Source organism: Anabrus simplex, chromosome 1 (genome assembly GCF_040414725.1).
Source record: "Anabrus simplex isolate iqAnaSimp1 chromosome 1, ASM4041472v1, whole genome shotgun sequence".
Lineage (NCBI taxonomy): Eukaryota > Metazoa > Arthropoda > Insecta > Orthoptera > Tettigoniidae > Anabrus > Anabrus simplex.
This window is the reverse complement of record NC_090265.1, coordinates 31,690,706-31,713,291: the sequence shown is the minus strand read 5'-3', so window position 1 is coordinate 31,713,291 and position 22,586 is coordinate 31,690,706. Positions and strand designations below refer to the sequence as shown.

Sequence of the window (22,586 nt, the reverse complement as noted above, 5' to 3'; positions counted from 1 at the left end):
TTTTGTTTTGTTTTGTTTTGTTTTGTTTTGTTTTGTTTTGTTTTGTTTTGTTTTGTTTTGTTTTGTTTTGTTTTGTTTTGTTTTGTTTTGTTTTGTTTTGTTTTGTTTTGTTTTGTTTTGTTTTGTTTTGTTTTGTTTTGTTTTGTTTTGTTTTGTTTTGTTTTGTTTTGTTTTGTTTTGTTTTGTTTTGTTTTGTTTTGTTTTGTTTTGTTTTGTTTTGTTTTGTTTTGTTTTGTTTTGTTTTGTTTTGTTTTGTTTTGTTTTGTTTTGTTTTGTTTTGTTTTGTTTTGTTTTGTTTTGTTTTGTTTTGTTTTGTTTTGTTTTGTTTTGTTTTGTTTTGTTTTGTTTTGTTTTGTTTTGTTTTGTTTTGTTTTGTTTTGTTTTGTTTTGTTTTGTTTTGTTTTGTTTTGTTTTGTTTTGTTTTGTTTTGTTTTGTTTTGTTTTGTTTTGTTTTGTTTTGTTCTTCTTTTTCCTTCTTTCTTAATGCCTTTACGCTCCAATGTTGGTTTATTCCCACGGACTCAGAGAGGGATCAAACCTCTATCGCCTGAAGGACAGTATTCTGGAGCGTGAGACTTGGGGTCTGGAGGGTACAACTGGTGAAGAGGACCAGAACCTTGCCCAGGTGGCCTCACAGGGACCTTGTAGGGAGATTGGGAGTTTCGAAGGGATAGATAAGGAAGAGGAAGGAAGCGGCCGTTGTCCTAAGTAAGGTACCATCTCGGCATTGCCTGGAGAAGTGGGAAACTGTGGAAAACCACTTTGAGGATGGGTGAGGTGGAAATCGAGACCCCTGTGCTAAGTTGTCCTTCAGAGACTGACTGGACCCCGTTTCAGCCCTCGTACTACATTTGAAATATCGTAGCAGAGCCTGAAATCGAACTGAGGCCTCCGGGGGAGTCAGCTAATCACACTTACAATTACACCACAGAGGCGGACTCCTTTTCGTTTTGTTTTGTTTTCTCTTATTTTCTTTTCTTTTCATTATCTGTCACTCTCTGGTGCTGATGAACCACAGCATTATTCTTACTAACAAATATATCGCAATTGCGAAATATTTCGGTGGCAACGATCACTTACAGAGTGTGATAGTGAAGGGAAGTTAAAATATAATTACCCAACAACAACAACAACAACAAGAGTATGTAGAACAGGCATTTTCATGGAAATAAAATATTACAAGAAATACTAGTTTAACATTCTAAATCCAGCATCATCATATACAAATTTACACACAATACCTAATTTTTACGATTAAGGTACATGGAACACGGTTGTAAGGGTTCGAGTCGACTTCATCGTTTCGTATGTAAGGTGTATGGTGGATGGAACAAAGAGTGGTGGTGGTCCTGATTATTGTTTTAAGAGGAATTATAACTACGCAACCGTCCTCTATATAACACGATTCAGAGGGAAAAAACGGAAGTGGTCCGACACTTCGAAAAATGAAGGTATTGGCCAAAGAAAGGCAAGAACCAGGAGGGGCGTGAAAATGAAGGACTTCCTAGACTCGAATGATCTAATATCGTCAGGGTCGGAAAAAACAAGTGTTGGCCAAGAGAGGTCGAATAGGATTAATGTGAGGAACCTAGCAGTAGGAGGTGAAAGCAGTGTCCGGACTCAGCTAAGGGCCCCGTGGTCGCCAATCCACGATCCCAAGTTAAGAGCCCCTGAGGCCCCTCTTAGCCACCCCTTACGACAGGCAGGGGATACCGTGCGTAGGAGAGGTGGAACTGAGAAGGTAGACGCTAGTTCCTGTTTCAGGGCGGAGAATACCAGGCGAAGAGCAGATGAGCACCGTGGAGCAGCAGGTATTACCATGTAGCTGTTGAAGAAAGTTGTTGCAAGATTTCAGTTTAGCCACAGTCTCCGTAAGCGACTTGTCTTAAAACAGTTAATGTTTGACTCATGCTCGTTCATCTTCTTGTTGAAATGACCTTACTTAAATCTGCTAGGGCTTGGCTGAAGTCTCTATTTACAGAGATACTGTTCCTTTCTAATGAGAGATGCATCCCCTGCCTGACATAAAAGACGACTTAAAGCTCAACCATGGGCTATCAAATTAGGAATTTTGGTTGATGACCACTGTTCCCCTAGCTGAGTCTGGGTTTGCTTTCACTTACTTGTGCCAGGCCCTCCACTTTCAACTTTCTTGTCCAGCCTTCCTTGGAAAACTCTTGTTCTATCTGACCCCGAGGGTAATAGATTTCCGAGGTCCTTCCCACTCTTTGGCAATATCTTAGTGATTAGTGTTAATAGAGGATGGTTGCCCAGTTCCACTTCCACCCAAATCTATATTCACCACCTTATCTAAATCAGATCATACTCCAGAATATGTTCAATCAATCAGTACAGATCTGCATTTAGTTAGTCGCCCAGGTGGTAGATCCCCTATGTGTTTCCTACCTAATCTATTCTTACATAATTGCAAAGAATTTGGAAATTTATTGAACATCTCCCTTGGTAAATTATTCCAATCCCTAGCTCCTCGTCATATAAACGAATTTGTCCTCTTGAATTCCAACTTTATCTTCATATTGTGATATTTCCTACTTTTAAAGACACCACTCAGACTTATTCATCTACTAATGTCATTCCACGCCATCTCTCCATTGACGGTTCGGAACATATCACTTATTCGAGCAGCTCTACTTCTTTCTCCCAAGTCTTTTCAGCATAAACTTCGCAACATTTTCGTAACACTACTCTTTTGTCGCAAATCACCCACAACAAATTGAGTTGTTTTCGTTTGGATTTTTCCAGTTCTCGAATCAACTAATCTTGGTAAGGTTCTCATACACTGGAACCATAATCTAGTTGTGGTCTTACCAGAGACGTATATGCCATCTCCTTTACATCTTTACTACAACTTCTGAACACCCTCATGACCATGTGCAGAGAAATGTACCCTTTATTTACAATGCCGTTTATGTGATTACCCCAATGAAGGTCGGTCCTTATATTAACACCTAGGTACTTACAGTGATCACCGTAAAAAACATTCACCCCATCAACGCAGTAATTAAAACTGAGAGGACTTTCCCTATTAGTGAAATTCACAACCTGACTTTTAACCCCGTTCATCATAATACTATTGCCTACTGTCCATCTTACAACAATGTCGATATATTTTTTACTTTTGCTCACAAACTTGTAAGTTATTAATTACTGTCTACAGAATAACATCATTTTCAGTTACCTCCGTGATCTGATGATGTTTGGCTAATATCTAGTCATCGGCATTTCCAGACTGTACGACGTACTGTATTTACGTCACAACGGAGAACAATAAGGAACTTAAATAACGATGAAACTAATAACGTAAAGATTTGGCCACGTTCCTAAGAGTATTTACAGTGTCCGTCAAAAATATTATGTACACGTTAAAAATTGGTATCTATCTTTTGTTTTCAGAGTTGCATTGAATTATTTGTGGAACGCGTACTGCGGCGTTTTCTCAGCAGATGTCGGTTCCCGTATGGATCTTATGACTGTCATGTGACCAACATGGCCAAGGCGGGCACGCTTCAGGAACGTTTAGGAATGGAATTTCATTTTTAAGTGGTAATTCAACTTTCAAAGGGCGTCCGTGGCTCAGGCGGCTGCGCGTCGGCCTATCACCACTGGGTTCCGTGGTTCAAATCCCGGTCACTCCATGTGAGATTTGTGCTGCACAAAGCGGAAGCGGGACAGGTTTCTCTCCGGATACTCCGGTTTTCCCCGTCATCATTTCATCCCTCAACACTCTCCACTATCATTTCATTTCATCTGTCAGTCATTAATCATTGCCCCAGAGGAGTGCGACAGGCTTCGGCAACCGGCACAATACCTAACCTTGCCGCTAGATGGGGCTTCATTCATTCCATCCCTGAACGGTCGAATGACTGGAAACAGGCTGTGGATTTAAAATTCAACTTTCAAAATGTCGCTGAAGTTCAACGTGCATAAAGGCGGGAGTTTGCAGCACTGCAAATACACAGGTTGGTATTATTTGAGGGAAGAATTTTATTTTTTACGTCGCACAGATACAGATAGGTTTTGTGGCGACGATGGAATTGGAAAGGGCTAGGAGTGGGAAAGAAGGGCCCGGGGCCTTAATTAACGTACAGCCTTGTGTGAAAATGGTAAACCACGAAAAACCATCTCCAGGACTGCCGACAGTGGAGTTCGAACCCACTATCTCCCTGATGCAAACTGACAGCTAACCGCACGGCCACTTGCTCTGTGGTAAAAAAAAATTGACGCAAGGCTGAAAATTCCATTCTTGGTCGCGTTGTTATTTCTATATATCCAATGGTTAGGCTGTGTTGTATGATTGTGAAATAAGTAAATGAATTCACATTTTTTTATATCCGTTTGGCCGGGCTGAGTGGCTCAGACGGTTGATGCGCTGGCCTTCTGACCCCAACGTGGCAGGTTCAGTCCTGGCTCAGTCCGGTGGTATTTGAAGGTGCTCAAATACGTCAGCCTCGTGTCGGTAGATTTACTGGCACGTAAAAGAACTCCTGCGGGACTAAATTCTGGCACCTCGGCGTCTCCGAAAACCGTAAAAGAGTAGTTAGTGGGACGTAAAGCAAATAGCATTATTTTTATTATATCAGTTTGTATTTGTGTTGGGTAGTCCGGCTCCAAGGCTAAATGGTTAGCGTGCTGGGCTTTGGTCGCATTGCTCCCGGGTTCGATTTCCGGCAGGGTCTGGAATTTCGACCATCATTGGTTAATTTCGCTGGCACGGGGGCTCGGTGTATGTGCATCATCTCATTCTAATCACGATGGGAGTCAAATCAGGAAAGACCTGCATCTAGCGAGCCGAGCATGTCCTTGAACACTCCCAACACTAAAAACCATATGCCTTTTTGGGGGGGGGGCGGTAGAATGATATGGATCAGTGGCTGGCCGGTGTACGGAAAGCTGTGAGCTTGACAGTCTTTTTACGCAAACGATAAAATAATTAATTGTAAAATTCCTATGCCCGGAGCTTGTTGAACAAAGGGAAATTAGCTAGATACCCCACCACCACCTACACCGCCTCTCTTATATCGAGAAGGAAAAGATGGATTCATACGCTGCACAATTTACCCCCTTATTGTTTGCGAATTGAACGAGGTAACCAGCCAGTGTACGCCTTGAATGCCCTGCCATGGCCCTGCACTTGACTGCTGTGTGGATATTGTGAATCCCCGTGTTGCCGCACTCGGCAGTCTCGACCTCTCGAAACAGTGAAGCATCGACTAATTGAGCAAGCCATTGTTTCCCTTGTCCAGTAACGCGATAGAACCATAATAGACTGAACTAGTTACAGGTGAGTTCTGACATTTATGTGTTGCTAAAACAAATTAATAACATCATGCGACGGCGACTGTTGCCCTGGTAATGGGGTATGAGTGACAAGTAACACTTGGCTGTCGCGTAAACACAGTATTTTATTCGAAATTCTAACACTTTAGAATGAGATTCTACGTCACTGCAGGCTCCTTTTCCATTCCCAGTATTTGTCATTCGTTTTCTCTGTATTATTATTGTTCCGGGGATACTGTGTAAATCAGAGGGGAAAGAAGGTGCAGGCACGAAAGGGTGGGGAGAGAAGAGTCAGAATATTACCTTAAAACTTGAAAATTTGAGCTATGTGTCTTCCTTATATCTTTTCTTAAATTGAGAACTTTACTCTTTGCTAAGGAAATTGTATATCAGGTTCAGAAAATTGTTAGGACAATCAGAATAATCAATTAATATCCAATTAACCTGAGCTTGAAGCTCCTTAATTACAAATTTTATACGAGCACTCTTGCTCCTTTTAACCAGCAGTCAAAGTTGAAAACTAGAAAAGCAGCTGGAATTGATAAGGTTTCGGGGGATATACTAAAGACAATGGGTTGGGATATAGTACCATATCTGAAGTACTTATTTGATTTTTGTTTGCATGAAAGAACTTTACCAAATGAATGGAGAGTTGCTATAGTAGCCCCCGTATATAAAGGTAAGGGTGATAGGCATAAAGCTGAAAATTACAGGCCAGTCAGTTTGACATGCATTGTATGTAAGCTGTGGGAATGCATTCATTCTGATTATATAAGACTTGTTTGTGAAATTAATAAATGGTTTGACAGAAGGCAGTTTCGGTTTAGGAAAGGTTATTCCACTGAAGACCAACTTGTAGGATTCCAGCAAGATATTATACCCTACAGGGCACATTAATACTGCAGGATGATACCTACCTGCTCTTCTGTTCTTGCATACGGGCACCAGCTCAGCTGCAGTCGGCAGAAATGGTCGATAATTTGGGTTCTTATGACGAGAGGATCATGGGGAACTCATATACTACATTAAACTACGAAATGAGGAACACTTTCGCTGTGATCAGAATTTTGAGCATAAGTTTGTATTCACAACACAAGTTAATTACAAGGATTGCACCTGTAGTGCCAAAATAAGTGCGCCAAAGGCTCACATCTACAAATTAAAAGGAAGACAAAGAAAATACAATCTGGATGATGACGTTACGCTGAAGTTTGTCGATCTGTGAACCAAGAAAAAAAACCGGATGTGTTCTCCACATGGAAACTACATCCCTATGCCTGCGACATAAAATGATATAATGGTAGAATTAAGGATACCCACAGAGATTACCGCTATTATGAAGTTTCCTCCCATACCGGGATATTTATATACACAAAAATTAACAGCACAATAAGTAATAAAAATAATCTCAGATAACCTACTCTAGCGCCCTCAATTTCCTATTTACACGGACGTGAACCCACGTCCACCAGGCATAACTTTGTGTCAACAGATGGACTCTTACAATAATTATATCGTGCGAGATAACTTAAGGGTAAATATGCGACCATAAGAAATGCAGAAACAACAACAAAATAAAGGAAAGGAGATAAACGTTCGAATGAATGAGGTAACAGTGTCCCCAGAAAACATCTCTGTTTCAAAGGAAAGATGACCTTCCCGCGGGCTACACTAAGATGGCTGTGCTACCCCCAGAGTGCGGGCCGAGCATTGACCTGCTTCGTCTAGCCATGAGGGACTCGCCCTAAACAAAAAATTTGTAAACACACCGACAGGCTGTGACCCAGTATCACGGTTCTCGAGCTCCCAGAGCTAACTTCACACAGGGGCTTTTATTTATCTACGCTTGACAAAGTAAAATAGCCACAAAAATAAGTGAGGAAATACATCTTACACTATGTATCCGATTTCACTGACAAACAAGCACGGGCCCCAATTATAACATCAAAAGTCTACGATCGTACTACACCCCGATAAATCAAATATCGTCAAATTTACGACGAGGTCACAGTCACCTAAGGTCTGTGGTTCAAGCCCTGTCTGGCAGAGTCGCACAGAGTCCAATAGTACTAATGTCTCCATCAGCGTTACAGATCACGTTCATCTAAGTAGCATAAATAGAGCCATGTCTATAATCGAAATACGATTAGCATGCACCCCTAACATCACGCAGATATGTCTGCCCTTCCCTTGGAATATAATGGGAATTACACATAGTGATCCTAATCCTACAAGTAAAATGTATTTAACGACCGACCCAAATGAAAATATCCGGTCTATCGTACTCAAACAAATACGTATCACTAGGCACACTACCTCTTGCCGCGATAACAAAATTACCTCATTGTCTGCTTCACATGAAGATGAAAATTAAACAAATCTAACTACTCTTACTCTCAGATATATCAAACAATCTTAATATGCAGCCTGATGGGCCAGAATCAAATCCTGTATTAATATTTACACGTTTAATTCTACTATCTCTGCGTGACAACTTAATTCTACCATATGTCTAGTAATTCATGGTCCACTTATCTCATTTTTGATCGATCTCCTCCTCTCTCCCTCCGGGTAGGCTAGCATGATTTAGCCCATCACGGTAGAGGTCTCAGCCAGGTTCGATTGTTGGAGTCCGGTCTTCCTGCCCCGCTGGTTCATGGTGCTGTCTCTTCTTGAGGGATGCCTCGTTCAAAGTAGCGTCTTCGAAGCCACGTTCTGAAGTTCTTGCCGCTCACTCCCCTCGGAATATCTCGACTTCTTACTACAATGAAATATTCACTTTAAATACAACGCAACATTCTGGACTTTTATTTAGGTTGAGCTAGCACACAGCGCTAACACTTTGCAATCCACACTCCTCGTCCTCCATTCTCGTATAACTGCATACTTGTTAACTTGTGCACTGCACCACAAACTATTTTCTGCTCTAGAGACTATCCACTCGGTTATTGTGTTTTTATGCCCGCTTAACTTGGATTCAACAGTCTATCAGAGGATAAATATAGACCTCCTTAGCCTATTGTCCACACTTCCTCGGCACCTCGGGAGCTTCGCCCCCACCGCTATTTATCCGAGTCTACAAGTACGGCTTTCTATTGTTACTGATACCACTAAGTACACACGATCTCATTGATAGGTATCTGAACATCGCGCCACTTACAAATCCACCACCTGTAACTCTATAAGTTACCTATCCACTGGCTCAAAGATATCGCACTGTAATAATTACACACTGTCTTTGTTCTAAACAAAGGGTTTCTGGCGCAATCTAGGCAGACGTGCGACACGTGCTGGCAGCAATATGATAGTCAACTGGATGATCTCCCCCCATATCACTCAGCTTTTATATGAGGCAACACACCAAAGGACGCCAGGGAAAGTCCCGAGAAACAACTTGAGTCTGGAATGTGGCCACTACAGAGCTTCCCACGGTGGTTCTGCTTGGTACATATTAATTGATCTAATCATATGTTAATAAACCTAGAGGTATCTATAGTTTATAAAAATTCTGGCCATCATTTCCACCTTTTTATTTTCCTGAAACGCCTTCAATTACGGGAATTACGACACAATTTCCGTAATGTGGTGGACCTGTCTGCTCCCGCTAAAAATCTCTGTTAAGATGGCAGGTCTCTCCCCCAGACAAAATCCCATCTCTCTTTCTCTCTTCCTCACATATTCTTTCTTCGTCACACATGACCACACCTTGCCTCGGGAAATCACCTTCTCGATTCCCGCGCTCTGTATAGCATCACGCCCTCACAAGCGGCGTCCTACTGCAAAATTTTTACTGCGTTAAATATCCATTCTCGCAGCTCAATATAATGGTACAATATAGCAGATATCCTCCTGGATTCAGGAGGTCAATTGGACTGTATTGCGATTGACTTATCTAAGGCATTTGATAGGGTAGATCATGGGAGACTACTGGCAAAAATGAGCTCAATTGGACTTGACAAAAGAGTGACTGAATGGGTGGCTCTGTTTCTAGAAAATTGAACTCAGAGAATTAGAGTAGGTGAAGCTTTATCTGTCCCTGTAAAAATTAAGCGGGGAATTCCTCAAGGCAGTATTATCGGACCTTTATGTTTTCTTATATATATATCAATGATATGTGTAAAGAAGTGGAATCAGAGATAAGGCTTTTCGCAAATGATGTTATTCTGTACAGAGTAATAAATAAGTTACAAGATTGTGAGCAACTGCAAAATGACCTCGATACGGGAAACTACCTCACTCCTCATTTCCCTAGTACTCCTCTTCAGTGATGACAGCTGATGGCAGAGCTGTTGAGGATCCAACCAGCCTTAGGGCTGAAGACTGAACATACATACATACAATGTTGTGAGATGGACAGTAGACAATGGTATGATGATAAACAGGGATAAAAGCCAGGTTGTGAGTTTCACAAATAGGAAAAGTCCTCTCAGTTTTAATTACTGCGTTGATGGGGTGAAAGTTCCCTTTGGGGATCATTGTAAGTACCTAGGTATAAATATAAGGAAAGATCTTCATTGGGGAAATCACATAAATATGATTGTAAATAAAGGGTACAGATCTCTGCACATGGTTATGAGAGTATTTAGGGGCTGTAGTAAGGATGTAAATGAGAGAGCATATTTGTCTCTGGTGATACCTCAACTTGAGTATGGTTCCAGTGTATGGGACCCTTACCAGGATTACTTGATTCAGGAACTGGAAAAAATCCAAAGAAAAGCAGCTCGATTTGTTCTGGGCGATTTCCGACAAAAGAGTAGTGTTACAAAAATGTTGCAAAGTTTGGGCTGGGAAAACTTGGGAGAAAGGAGACGAGCTGCTCGACTAAGTGGTATGTTCCGAGCTGTCAGTGGAGAGATGGCGTGGAATGACATTAGTAGACGAATAAGTTTAAGTGGTGTCTTTAAAAGTAGGAACGATCACAATATGAAGATAATGTTGGAGTTCAAGAGGACGAATTGGGGCAAATATTCATTTATAGGAAGGGGAGTTAGGGATTGGAATAACTTACCAAGGGAGATGTTCAATAAATTTCCAATTTCTTTGCAATCATTTAAGAAAAGGCTAGGAAAACAACAGGTAGGGAATCTGCCCCCTGGGCGACTGCCCTAAATGCAGATCAGTAGTGACTGATTGTGAGACGGATCTCAGTGGAGGAGCGTCTTCACTCTCCAAATTTAAGCTTAGGAGGTTATTCTCGAAATTTACAAGTTCCAGGCCTGGCACAACCTATATTAACAAAACACACAGTATTCACTGTCTTAGCTGCTCAACAGGGGTAGCGAGTACCCATTCTACCTGGCCTTTGCTGAAAACAAGAGGTTTAGTTACTGGCCGAAAATCAAAATGATGAGGAGGCGAACACCTGCGCTCCCTGAAATTTACCAGAAACGCTATGTGGGCTTACAGCTCGACGTTTCAGAGGCTAAGGGGACTGGATGGAGATAAATATTTGAGTTTCAGAAATTACAAGATAGGTTAAAAGTTTACTAAATCATAACCACTCAATATCGAGTTGAGAGAGAATACAAGAGGGTACCTCACTCACTGTCTATTCCCTGATTTAGGTTAAGTTATTTCGACTAGTTTGAAATTTACATTTAAAGATTGAGGTTTACTTTTGAGAAAATAAAAGTTGCATTACTAAAAATGTTAAACCTTCCACTCGAGCTAACCTTCAAAAACTATCAGATAGTTAATCCGAAACTGCCATTACCTTGAGCTGGTGGACCTCCTGAAGACGGACAAGGAAGCCTTTCCCCCTACCTACTTTACGTACACACTCTAGACTATTGCGATCACTAAGACAACATGGCTCACCAGCCCTCGGCTTTTATAGCTGAGAGGAAAGTTCTAGAGAACTCTCGGCCAAGACCCTGGCACATCCCCAAATCTAGTTGGTTAATTTAATAAACATAAGAAAATTTTGATTGGTAGATAAATAAATGTACATCATTTCAAATTGGCCACCGCCTTAAGTTGGCGGGAAGATATAGAATTGTTGATAACGTTTGAACATCAAAAACAAACACTAAACATTCGAGATTAGGAAACCTTAACACACAAAATTTAACCTGAATTTTAATTCTGTAGTTCATCTTTACCTCAGAGGGTAAAACATAAGTTGATAGGAGCGACATCTGTAGAGAAATGTTCACACTATTTCCGAAAAGAGTTTCAGATATCCTGATATAGAGGGCCTTCTACAAGGCGCTAGATTTAAATGCACGGGGTGGGTGTACCTCCGGTACAATTATTATTATTATTATTATTATTATTATTATTATTATTATTATTATTATTATTATTATTATTATTATTATTAGTATTAGTATTAGTATTAGTATTAGTATTAGTATTAGTATTAGTATTAGTATTAGTATTAGTATTAGTATTAGTATTAGTATTATTAAAAATTCAGTTTCTGATAGGGACTCAAAATTACTTTCACAGACTGAGAAGATATTATCAGCAAGAACTGAAAGCATTCCAAATGATAAACGCTCTGCCACCTTCGGGAAAAACGATGGTATTTTCACGATCGAAAAAGGTAACTTCGCACTCGTAAATTTTCACGGGAAAGCATAGACTCATGGGTACGTGTTTGGGCTTATGAGAGGAGAGAACAAGTTCCTATCAACAACTCTCTGCCTTTCCTTGTAAGGGAGAAGTTGTACAAGTGTGAAGTGCGTGTGTCTGTAGTAGAATACAGGAGTGAAGAGGATCGATTAAATATTTTTCTCGAACAACACAGCAGTGATGCAATGAAACAAAAATATTCAGACATATGTTTGGGAACACTAGTTTAAATAATAGTTTTATTGGCGTAACGTCCCACTAACTACTTTAACGGTTTGCGGAGACGCCGAGGTGTCAGAATTTAGTCCCGCAGGAGTTCTTCTACGTGCCAGTAAATTTACCGACGTAGGGCTGACGTATTTGAGCACCTTCAAATGAAAAATTTTATACTTAGTTGCGTATTAACTAAACAGTTTTTAAATGCGTACTTGCATACATCTTCATTATAGAATGTTATGCCTTTCAGTGTTCAGTCTGCAAGCTTCTGTGAATTTACTAATCGCGGCCGCAATCCTCTATTTGTAACTAGTTGTGTGATCTCATTTAGTTCGATATCCGTTATCTTTAAATCATTAGAAACTGGAAGATAAGGCTTAACGTTAACGTTATTTAACGTTATTTGCTTTACATCCCACTAATTACTTGTAGGTTTTCGGAGACGACGAGGTACCGGAATTTAGTCCCGGAGTAGTTCCTTTACGTGCCAATAAATCTAACGATACGAGGCTGACGTGTTTGAGCACCTTCAAATACCACCGGACTGAGCCAGGATCGAACCTGCTGAGTTGGGGTCAGAAGGCTAGCGCCGCAATTGTCTGAGCCACTCAGCCGGATGGTACACTAGTCTACCCAGTAATGGACGGATGTAGGAAAAGTACGATACCTACTGTTGGGTTGTGAAGTTGTTTACGTGGCGCCTGAGCAAAGCATCGATGCACGTAGAGGCTGACCCCAAAGTCCTTTGTTAACATTTGACGGGTCAATACTTCGCAAAATATTGGAGGTAGAGAGGTATTAATTGACACACATGATTGGTATGACATGGGGTTTTATTGACACCGAAATAAAGTAAATGAAGTTTGTTTTCTGGCAACGTCAACATTGCGCGATTGCAAGCGCATCTGAAACTTTCTTTTCTTTTTACAAAGGGTTTCATTCTCCACCCTGAAGGGGTGGGGCAGGCCACCTAGAGAGTCACTCCCTCTCTCTGGCCAAGAGATGCGGGCGGGTTGGGGTGATGTGATGGAGGAAGAAGGGAAGGTAAAGGAAGTGAAGAAGGAGATGGGAGAGGGTTTGTTTTCTTAGCTAAGGGGTTGTAACTTCATTTTACTTCTGTAGTATTTACAAACAGCTTTTGTTTGTTTTATATATACATTGAGTAATACGTTCTGCACTTTGACAGTACTTGGGATATTAACATAAAGAGTTTTATTTTTACATTCATGTATGAAGGTCGAAAGTTTAACACAGTACTGATTATAAATTTTTCCGTTGGCTGCATTGCCAATGTGGTCTCTTCTGAAGACAGGGAGCAAGTATGTGAAGAGTGACTTGATATCCCTGGAGTACTCACAAGCCTAAGCCCTCTCTCAAGACCGTACACGGCTCTCATGAGGCATCACTGACGTGGTGCTGTCCAGCGCCATCTGTTGGCCTGCTTGTGCACTTGTTGTTGGTGTCAATAAAACCCCATGCCATGCCAGTCAAGTGTGTCTATTATTACCTCTCTGCCTCCAATATTCCGTGAAGTATTGCCTCGTCGAATGTTAACGTACTTTGCATCACCCTATACTGCTCCTTGCAGTGGAAGTAGTTTAATTCGAGGTAGAAGATATCACGCATGAAGGAGGGAAGCTCTTGAGCAGATGCTGACTTCAGATTGATGTTCAAATCACCGCCAACTACGATAGATAGTAAATGATACTCGTTCTTACGAAGCTTGCGTTCTTATAGCAACGTATTGATGACGCTACTGACTTAGTATACATACATGAACACTGATTGCCATGGTTACAATGATGAAGCCATTTCCAGAAAGAATCCACAGCCCAAAACCATATCCATGTTAAAAGACTAAATAGTTTGAATACTTTCAATTCTTCTCGTAAACATTATTCGGACGGACGAGTTGGCATTGCGGTTTAGGGGCGCGCAGCTGTGAGCTTGCATCCGAGAGATAGTGGGGTCGGCAGTCGGCAGTCCTCAAGATAGTTTACCATGGTTTCCCTTTCTCACATCCGGCGAATACTGGGGCTGTACCTTAATTAAGACCATGGTCGCTACCTTCCCACTCCTAGACCTTTCCTATTCCCTCGTCGCCATAGCACATATATGTGTCGGTGCGACGTAAAGCCCATTGTAAAAAAAAAGATTTGTTTAACATTACACTTCGGGACAACCAGGTGTCGACATTTTGTCCCACAAGACTTCTTTAAGGGGCGTATTAATGGCCATTTTCTTGTAATATTTTCTATGTAGAAATATTATTTGGGATTTGCTGGTTAATTTGGTTGAGTGGAAGTACGTTTAATTTAATTTTAATTTGTTACATAGGACATTTTTAGGAAATTACACGAATCATTTGTCAGTTAAAAATTAATATCTCAAGAGCTATAAGGTCTACAAGACTGTGGTTTGATTTAAATTCTAGTGAAAACCTTGCTGCATAATTTGGTATGACTGCATAACAGTTGTGATTCGTGTTTACGTTGTGCATATGATGTTCTTGCTATAACGTGTGTAATTTTTTCTTTAGTTGTGCTGTTGTGCAAGTGTACTATAAAATATCTTTTTCAGACTAATAAACCCGTTTTCTCAGTAACTTCATTTTCAAAGTTAATTTATAATACTCCCCCCTTCCACGATACTATACTGGTCCTACTTGTAATTAACTTTAAATAAACATATTTCTATTTCTAGAATGGTAGATGTATATTACATATTTGCGTTAAAATCCACAAAAAATTAAGGACAAAATTACAAAACAAAAAAAGAATTATATCTTAGCTCCTAGAATATGCAATTCAATCAAACTAGATAAGTAAGTACAGGAATGTCCGGCTCCATGGCTAAATGGTTAGCGTGCTGGCCTTTGGTCACAGGGATCTCGGGTTCGATTCCCGGCAGGGTCGGGAATTTTAACCATCATTGTTTAATTTCACTGGCACTGGGGCTGGGTGTATGTGTCGTCTTCATCATCATTTCATCCTCATCACGACGCGCAGGTCACCTACGGGTGTCAAATCGAAAGACCTGCACCTGGCGAGCCGAGCATGTCCTCGGACACTCTCGGCACTAAAAGCCATACGCCATTTCATTTTTTTTTCAGTACAAGAGTCATATATAAATAACCTGCAAATGTTTCATTAAGTTGTAATGAGCAGCTCTAGAGAAAACGAAGTTAGCAAAATTTAAAATTAGTGGGAGAGGCCATTCATACTTCCCTTAATATGTTAGAATACGACAACAAGATATTGATTGTGTTTGCCAAAGATGTGTAATTTCAAACTGTGTGGTGCGTGACCCGAAATGTTAGCTCAAGGGCTAATGGTCACTTGAATACGATCCTGTCCACATTCACCAAAGGACTAAGATTAGAGGTCCAATCGATTTTCCACAGTGAATGCATTATCTTGTTGAACACCCTGTTGTGACGGGAGGACGTGGAGACGAGGTTGATTGCCCTCCCGGTGAGCCACTCATTACGTCCTTAGCAATCACCACGACTCTTTACAACGGAGTCAACAGCAGGTTCTTCTCAAGTACAACACTGGCGTTCATTTCACCTGGTACTAGCGTTGGAAGATTTCGTAACTGTGTTTCCAGGAGTTTCCTGTTCCTCGTGAAAATATTCAGGCATTTATAAATTCATTTGAGCATTTCACCTCCCTGCCTCCTATTAGAACACTCAGCCCATGTCATATCAGATCAATGTCGCAGATCCTGCAAATCAAGAACTGCGCCAACTTCCGTGTCCTCTTCGGCCTGGATCTTTCCCTTTCTCAAGATTTTTTAATGAAAAATTTAGAGTTTGGACATCTGTTTAAAGAAAAAGTAAGTAATGTTTTATTTTACCTGGCGAGATTAAGGACTTTAGGCTTTATCTTCCATCTAACCAGACACTAAATTCTACGCATACACATTGTATTACATTACAACAATTAAATTAAATAAATGTTAAATTAATAATTTAAGTACTTAGGTGATTGGATCACTGGAAATGGCAATGAAGATAAATCAGTAGCTTCACGAATTCAGAAAATGGAAACTGCATTTCAACGAACAAAGAATGTTTATAACAAAAAATATGCTTGTTCTGGAACAATTCGTCATTACTTAACATTGATCAAATCTGCAGCTCTTTATACTTCAGAAAGGCTTAATTTACATCATAAAAATGTAAAGAAACAATTAGAGATTAAAGAGAGGAAAATCATGAATAAAATCTTAGGACAAAGAATTAAAATTGGAATACATTACCCCAAACCCAGTTCGGAATTATCTTTTAAAATACCTAAATTTACTGACACAATGACACTGTGACGAATACACTTTTTTTAAGCCATTTGGAGAAAACCAAATAACAAGTGAATATTCAATTATTTTGCAAATCAAACGTACGAGATCAAAACCGTATAAGAAAGAGGAGAAAGATCTCAGTGAAATAGGATCTCCAAATCTGCAGGAGAGAAATGTAAGCAGGATATTTGAGGAAGATGAGAAGAACCGAACACGACGTACCTGTTCGAAGGAACAGAAATTACAACAATTGATGAAAATGAAGAACTGTAGGGCAAGGAGAAAAACTGAACTCGCGTGGTCCTAAATGACCCTTTCGCACAGAAGAAGAAGGGGAATATAAATAATGAGAAATTATAATTGATAAAATTCAATTAATATTATATAAAGTGGTGACTGACACCTCTGACCGATCAAAAAAAAATTTTTCATTTTTTTCCTTTAAAATGGAATTTCTCTCTCTATAACAGTGCAACATTTTTCTTAATACCTTCAAACGTTCTGAGTTATGACCAAAAACGTGAAGCTCTATCACCCAAGCAAGTAAGTTCGCTGCTCGTTTCCTGTAAATTTTGTTTTTCGGAACCGTTTCCCAGATAACTCTCAAAGTTTGTATTACACTCTGATGAAATTTTGCATGCATGTATATTTCATACAGAAGAAGACGATGTACCAGAATTACTGAGCTATCTTCACTGTTTAAGTTTCAAAAATATATTTTCAAATGAAAACTGAAGAAAAATTGACTACGTGAAACTATTTTCATGAAAATACTTTATGAATTCACTGATTCTAGCACATTTTGTAGTTATAACATTACTAATCTTAATAAAAAAGGAATCATAGAAAAATATTCATGTGTTTTGAATTTATCAGCGAAACGCAAATATAGCAGTCATGATACACCGCCTTTTTGAATAATTAATCATATATAATGGCATTAGTTTGTTATGATCCCTAAATATGTAGGCATACTAAGTTTCATTTTATTATTCATTCCGATTGCTGCGAAAAAAGTTTAATGCCCCCATTTTTCTATGTTCAAAGGTGTAGGCCCCTTTACATATAATAAGAGGAAAAGTTCTTAAAACTGACATTTTGTGTGAAAAAAATAAGTACGGCATAAAATGTAATAAAATTTGGAACAAAATATAAAGAATTTTAAAATATTCTTCTACCAGAGCATCCGTGATAATAGCATGGTTATGAGTAGGAGCGTAAAGTTTAAATAGGGTCCTTATTGGTGTATAAAATGTCTCCAAAGAGCTTCTTTCAATGTGGGAATAGCATTTATCCTTCTGATATTTTCAGAAAGGAGGTTCACTCACGGCAGACAAGTACTGTGAATGAATTATCGTAGATGACAGTTCTATGGGTAGATAAAGGAAGAATGGAATTATTGGTAGATCTATTGTTAAGACTGCGATAGGATTATAGGTATTTAAAATATAAAATTGCTGTGAAGAATGAAAGGATTTTATGCAGATTGCATGGAGTATGCACAGTGCGACGTATTTCCAGTCGGGACTAAGAGCGGTACGCTACAGACGTATCTCACACAAGCATTTTGACCACATTCCAATCTTCTCAATAACTTGCACCCAGCGACTCTATAAATCGCATTAAGAGAGAAAATTAAAGTATCCACCAGAAATTTTTAAAGTTCTTAAAGAAATAAGTATGCATACCAGCGCAGCATGTGCAGTTTGGAAAATGTTTTCTACTACTACATTGTTTTCATTCCTCCCCTGAAGGGGGAGGTGGGCCTCTTAGACAGTGACACCGTCTCTCAGGCCAGCAGATTTGTTACGGTGAAGGAGATTTGCGAAGAAGGTGAGACGGTTGGCCTATACCGGGAAGTGTCCCGCCATTCGCCTTAATGCAGGAGAATGGAAAATCACAGAAAACCATTCTCAGGAGGACAGCCGACGGTGGGGATCAGCGCCTCTCCGTCTCCCGAATGCAGAGCCGTCTGCGACCGCCGACGATGTTCTTCTGGGAAATGTTCGTAATATGCGTTGACCATGACATATTGTTATCGAACATAACGCCTAGGAGTTTTACTGATAACAGCGCAATCTTACGAGTCCTCCTCGGTCTAGATCATTCCCTTTCTTAATGCATTTATTATGTTCTGTTTCCATGCAGTAATCTGTTCTACCGAACAAGTGGCCGCACAGCTGTGAGCTTGTATTCGGGAGGTAGTGGGTTCGAAACCCACTGTCGGCAGCCCTGAAAATGGTTTAGTCAGGTAAATTATAGGGCTGTATTTTAATTAAGGCTTCCTTCCCACTCTTACTCCTTTCCTATCCCGTCGCCATAAGACCTATTTTTGTCGGTGCGACGTAAGACAAATTGTAAAATAAAAAATAAAAAAGTCTGTTCTAAGATACCTTGAATTCTCTTTCTCTGTCCTGGAGACATGGCAACACTGCCAACATTTCACTTAATCCACAGTGTAGAATCGACCCCAAGTAATTGAGAGTGCTTCAATTAAAGCACAAATGCGCCCAGGAAACAGATATATGCTGTATTCCAGATTCACATTTTAAAATAACGATGTTTATGAAAAGTGTCAGATAGTGAACTCTTGATCCAGAAATCCATCAACATTCGTCTGAATCGTGCCCATGGCTTGAGAAATATAAATCTAGCTAATTAATATATCTCCAGCGTCTACAAATCCATTTCCACTGGACTAAAATTTGAACTCCTTAATTACGTACTCCTGCGTCTGGTAGGAAGGAAGTAAAGGCTTCCGAAATTCGTAACTCCATATCACTATAATGTCGAGATTATATTGTGTTTCAAAGATTTTACACCGAGATCGATAGCTGCAGTCGCTTAAGTGCGGCCAGTATGCAGTATTCGGGAGAGAGTGGGTTCGAATCCCACTGTCGGCAGCCCTGAAGATGATTTTCCGTGGTTTCCCATTTTCATACCAGGCAAATGCTGGGGCTGTACCTTAATTAAGCCCAAGGCCTCTTCCTCTCCACTCCTAGCCCCTTCCTGTCCATCTTCGTCAGTGCGGCGTAAAGCAACTTGCAAAAAAAAAAAAAAATCGCAGTTCTTTCACGGAAAATATTGCACGTCCATCCGGGTAAACTAAGAATACGAATCTGTAGCCTTCATTCCGGCTCCATGGCTAAATGGTCAGCTTGCTGGCCTTTGGTCACAGGGGTCCTAGGTTCAATTCGTGGCAGGGTCGAGAATTTTAACTAGCATTGGTTAATTTCACTGGGACGGGGGCTGGGTGTATGTGTCGTCTTCATCATAATTTCATTCGCATCACGATGCGCAGGTCACCTACGGGAGTCTAATCAAAAGACCTATACCTGGAGAGCCGAACATGTCCTCGGACACTCTTAGCACTAAACCCACTTCATTGTAGCCTCCAAAATCAGGATATGCAAACGTTGCATGCATGAAGGTTTAATTTACAGAATATTGGTAAAGACATTGTTATGGCAAATGTTGCGAAACTTTTGCGACCTAGCACTTTCAATGAAAACGTACTACTATATGTTAGTGGGACGGAAAGACACACTATTAGCTGCATTACAAATGACCGAACTAGTGCGAGAAGCAACTCATTGTATGTTCATGGCTCACTAACACCTGGGCGGAAGGAGGAAGCTCTCACACTCTGAGGCTCCAGCCCGATAATCTCCACAGAATGCGATACTCATGTGTGATGGTCCTTTTCTGACGGATATAGTCGTGCTGCAGACTTCACTTCAGAAGTGTCCGCGATACTCATGTGTGATGGTCCTTTTCTGACGGATATAGTCGTGCTGCAGACTTCACTTCAGAAGTGTCCTGTGTAGCTTTACCTGAAGGACAAATCTGACCATGAAGACACTTTAGATAAGATTGAGTGAGATCGCTTCAACCACTCCCCGGATGCTGTCAGTACAACAGGTGTCTCGAAGCCTGTTCTGTACTGGTGTTCTTTTTTGTGTAGTTAATAATAATAAAGTAATAATAATAATAATAATAATAATAATAATAATAATAATAATCATAAATTCCGCCTCTGTGGTGTAGTGGTTAGTGTGATTAGCTGCCAACCCCGGAGGCCCGACTTCGATTCCAGGCTCTGCCACGAAATTTGAATTGTGGTGCGAGGGCTGGAACAGGGTCCACTCAGCCTCAGGAGGTCAAATGAATAGAGGTGGGTTCGATTCCCACCTCAGCCATCCTGGAAGTGGTTTTCCGTAGTTTCACACTTCTCCTCCAGGCAAATGCCAGGATGGTACCTAACTTAAGGGCACGGCCGCTTCAATCCCTCTTCCTTGTCTAACCCTTCCAATCTTCCCATCCCTCACAAGGCCCCTATTCAGCATAGCAGGCGAGGCTGCCTGGGCGAGGTACTGGTCATTCTCCCCAGTTTTATCCCTCGACCCAATGTCTCACGCTTGAGAACACTGCCCTTGAGCCGGTAGAGGTGGGATCCGAGGGAAATCAAATCCTGGAGGGTAAAGAGATTATAAAATAATAATAATAATAATAATAATAATAATAATAATAATAATAATAATAATAATAACAACAATGGCCAATATAAACAACTCTCTAGCATTTCTAACAACAGAAATTGGTCGAATGAGGAAGGTAAAGCAGTTCAGATATTTGGGAGAAATAATCAAGAAAGTGGTTTGGAAAAGTCCACTGTAGAAGAAAGGATACACAAGATGGAAAGAGATACTCGGTCCACTAAGAACTACAGAACAATGGAAATCAAGAATTAATAATGAAATGTAGACAAAATGTAGGCTTTTGGGCTAATGCCGTGTCAAGAAAATAAGGTGAAATTCTTTACGTTTCGCGGAGAACTTCGCATTCTTTGAGAAGCCTTCCTCGTTAACAGACGAGATTTTCTTCTGAAGACGCAGAGCTAAGTTCTCTGCGAAATGTGAAGAGTTTCACCTTATTTTCTTGACACGGCATAAGCCCAAAAGCCTATATCATGTCTATAAGAACGGGCCGTGAAAGTATCAATGGCAACAATAATGTAATATACCGTAACGTAGAAAACATAACAGAAACAATACGGATGAGATGATTGTTATTTTTTTGTTTGGATACCGGTATTTATCACCGCCGTCTCAATCTCTATATACTGCCTGCTCTCTGCCACGAGAATTGCGTTTACAGCGACATTGCAGATGGCAGCACTTACCGCACCCAGAGAACATGTTGGTTAGATGAGAGTTGGTCCGTAACATCAATATAAAATGAAAAATAATCTTTAACATGTTACTAATTGAGAGGATAATGCACATACAGAAACTAACATTCGACATTTGAGCTTGCCTTAAGATATAGAAACGTAAAATAATACAGTAGATATTATATTAGGATCATCCCATGCTGCATGGTACATGCCAATTTCAGAATTTTCTCGACACGAATAACGGAGCACCTTTTCCGTACTTTTCTTACTGTTATTTACCAGCAGTGGGCGCAAAAAAAATTCTATCACTATTTCGCTGACCCTTTGTTTACGACCAGTTTTCAGGATACATTTTATAGCACATAATGCAGTGCGTGCGTTCGTCATGTCATTAAATCCACCACCCAATCTCACTGAACTAAATAGATCTATTGCGTCTCCAGAAAATCATCTAGCGAGAACATAAAATAACCGATTTTGTAACAGATAAGAGACACATTCCACTATAGATTTCACAGTTAGCGTGACAGCATCTGCCGTCTCATTAGTGAGACACTTAAGTTTTTCACGTTTTGATTCCAACCGAATTATTTTAACGTACTTGATGAAATCATCATTCAACCTTTATAAGTATTTTATCTGCTGGTGAATAGAAATGCACAAAATCTAGATTGTTTTTCCGAAAGGCATTACAGTAATCATTTCTGAGCTACAAGGGATAGATCGGAGACTTCTAAGCCTTTAACGAGGAAGTAGGCAGCAGGACTAGATAACTTCTCTGAAAGGCGGATTACAAGAAAACACAACAGTTTATTCGCGAGAGCGTGAGATTTTACAATATCTGTGGCGCATACACTTTCAACATTGACCACACAAGCAAACTTGTCACTGGTTCGGTTCTAGAGGAGCCGTACCTAATTAGCCATTTAATCAGCGATCAGTTACACTCCTGTCAGTTGGTCTGAGAGTTTTACATTCTGCTCTAAGTCTTTCCTTGGGATATCCCGACAAATACAAT

General features: G+C 40.3%; 1 protein-coding gene across 1 annotated transcript in view; it reads left to right on the top strand.

The window, feature by feature from the left end:
• Positions 1 to 499: 499 nt before the first annotated feature.
• The window catches only part of mAChR-B (muscarinic acetylcholine receptor), a 34,816-nt gene continuing 12,729 nt past the window's right edge, over positions 500 to 22,586 (top strand). The window contains exon 1 of the mRNA XM_067144729.2: positions 500 to 708. Coding sequence (XP_067000830.1) covers positions 500 to 708 — 209 coding nt within the window. The remainder of the gene's footprint in view (positions 709 to 22,586) is intronic.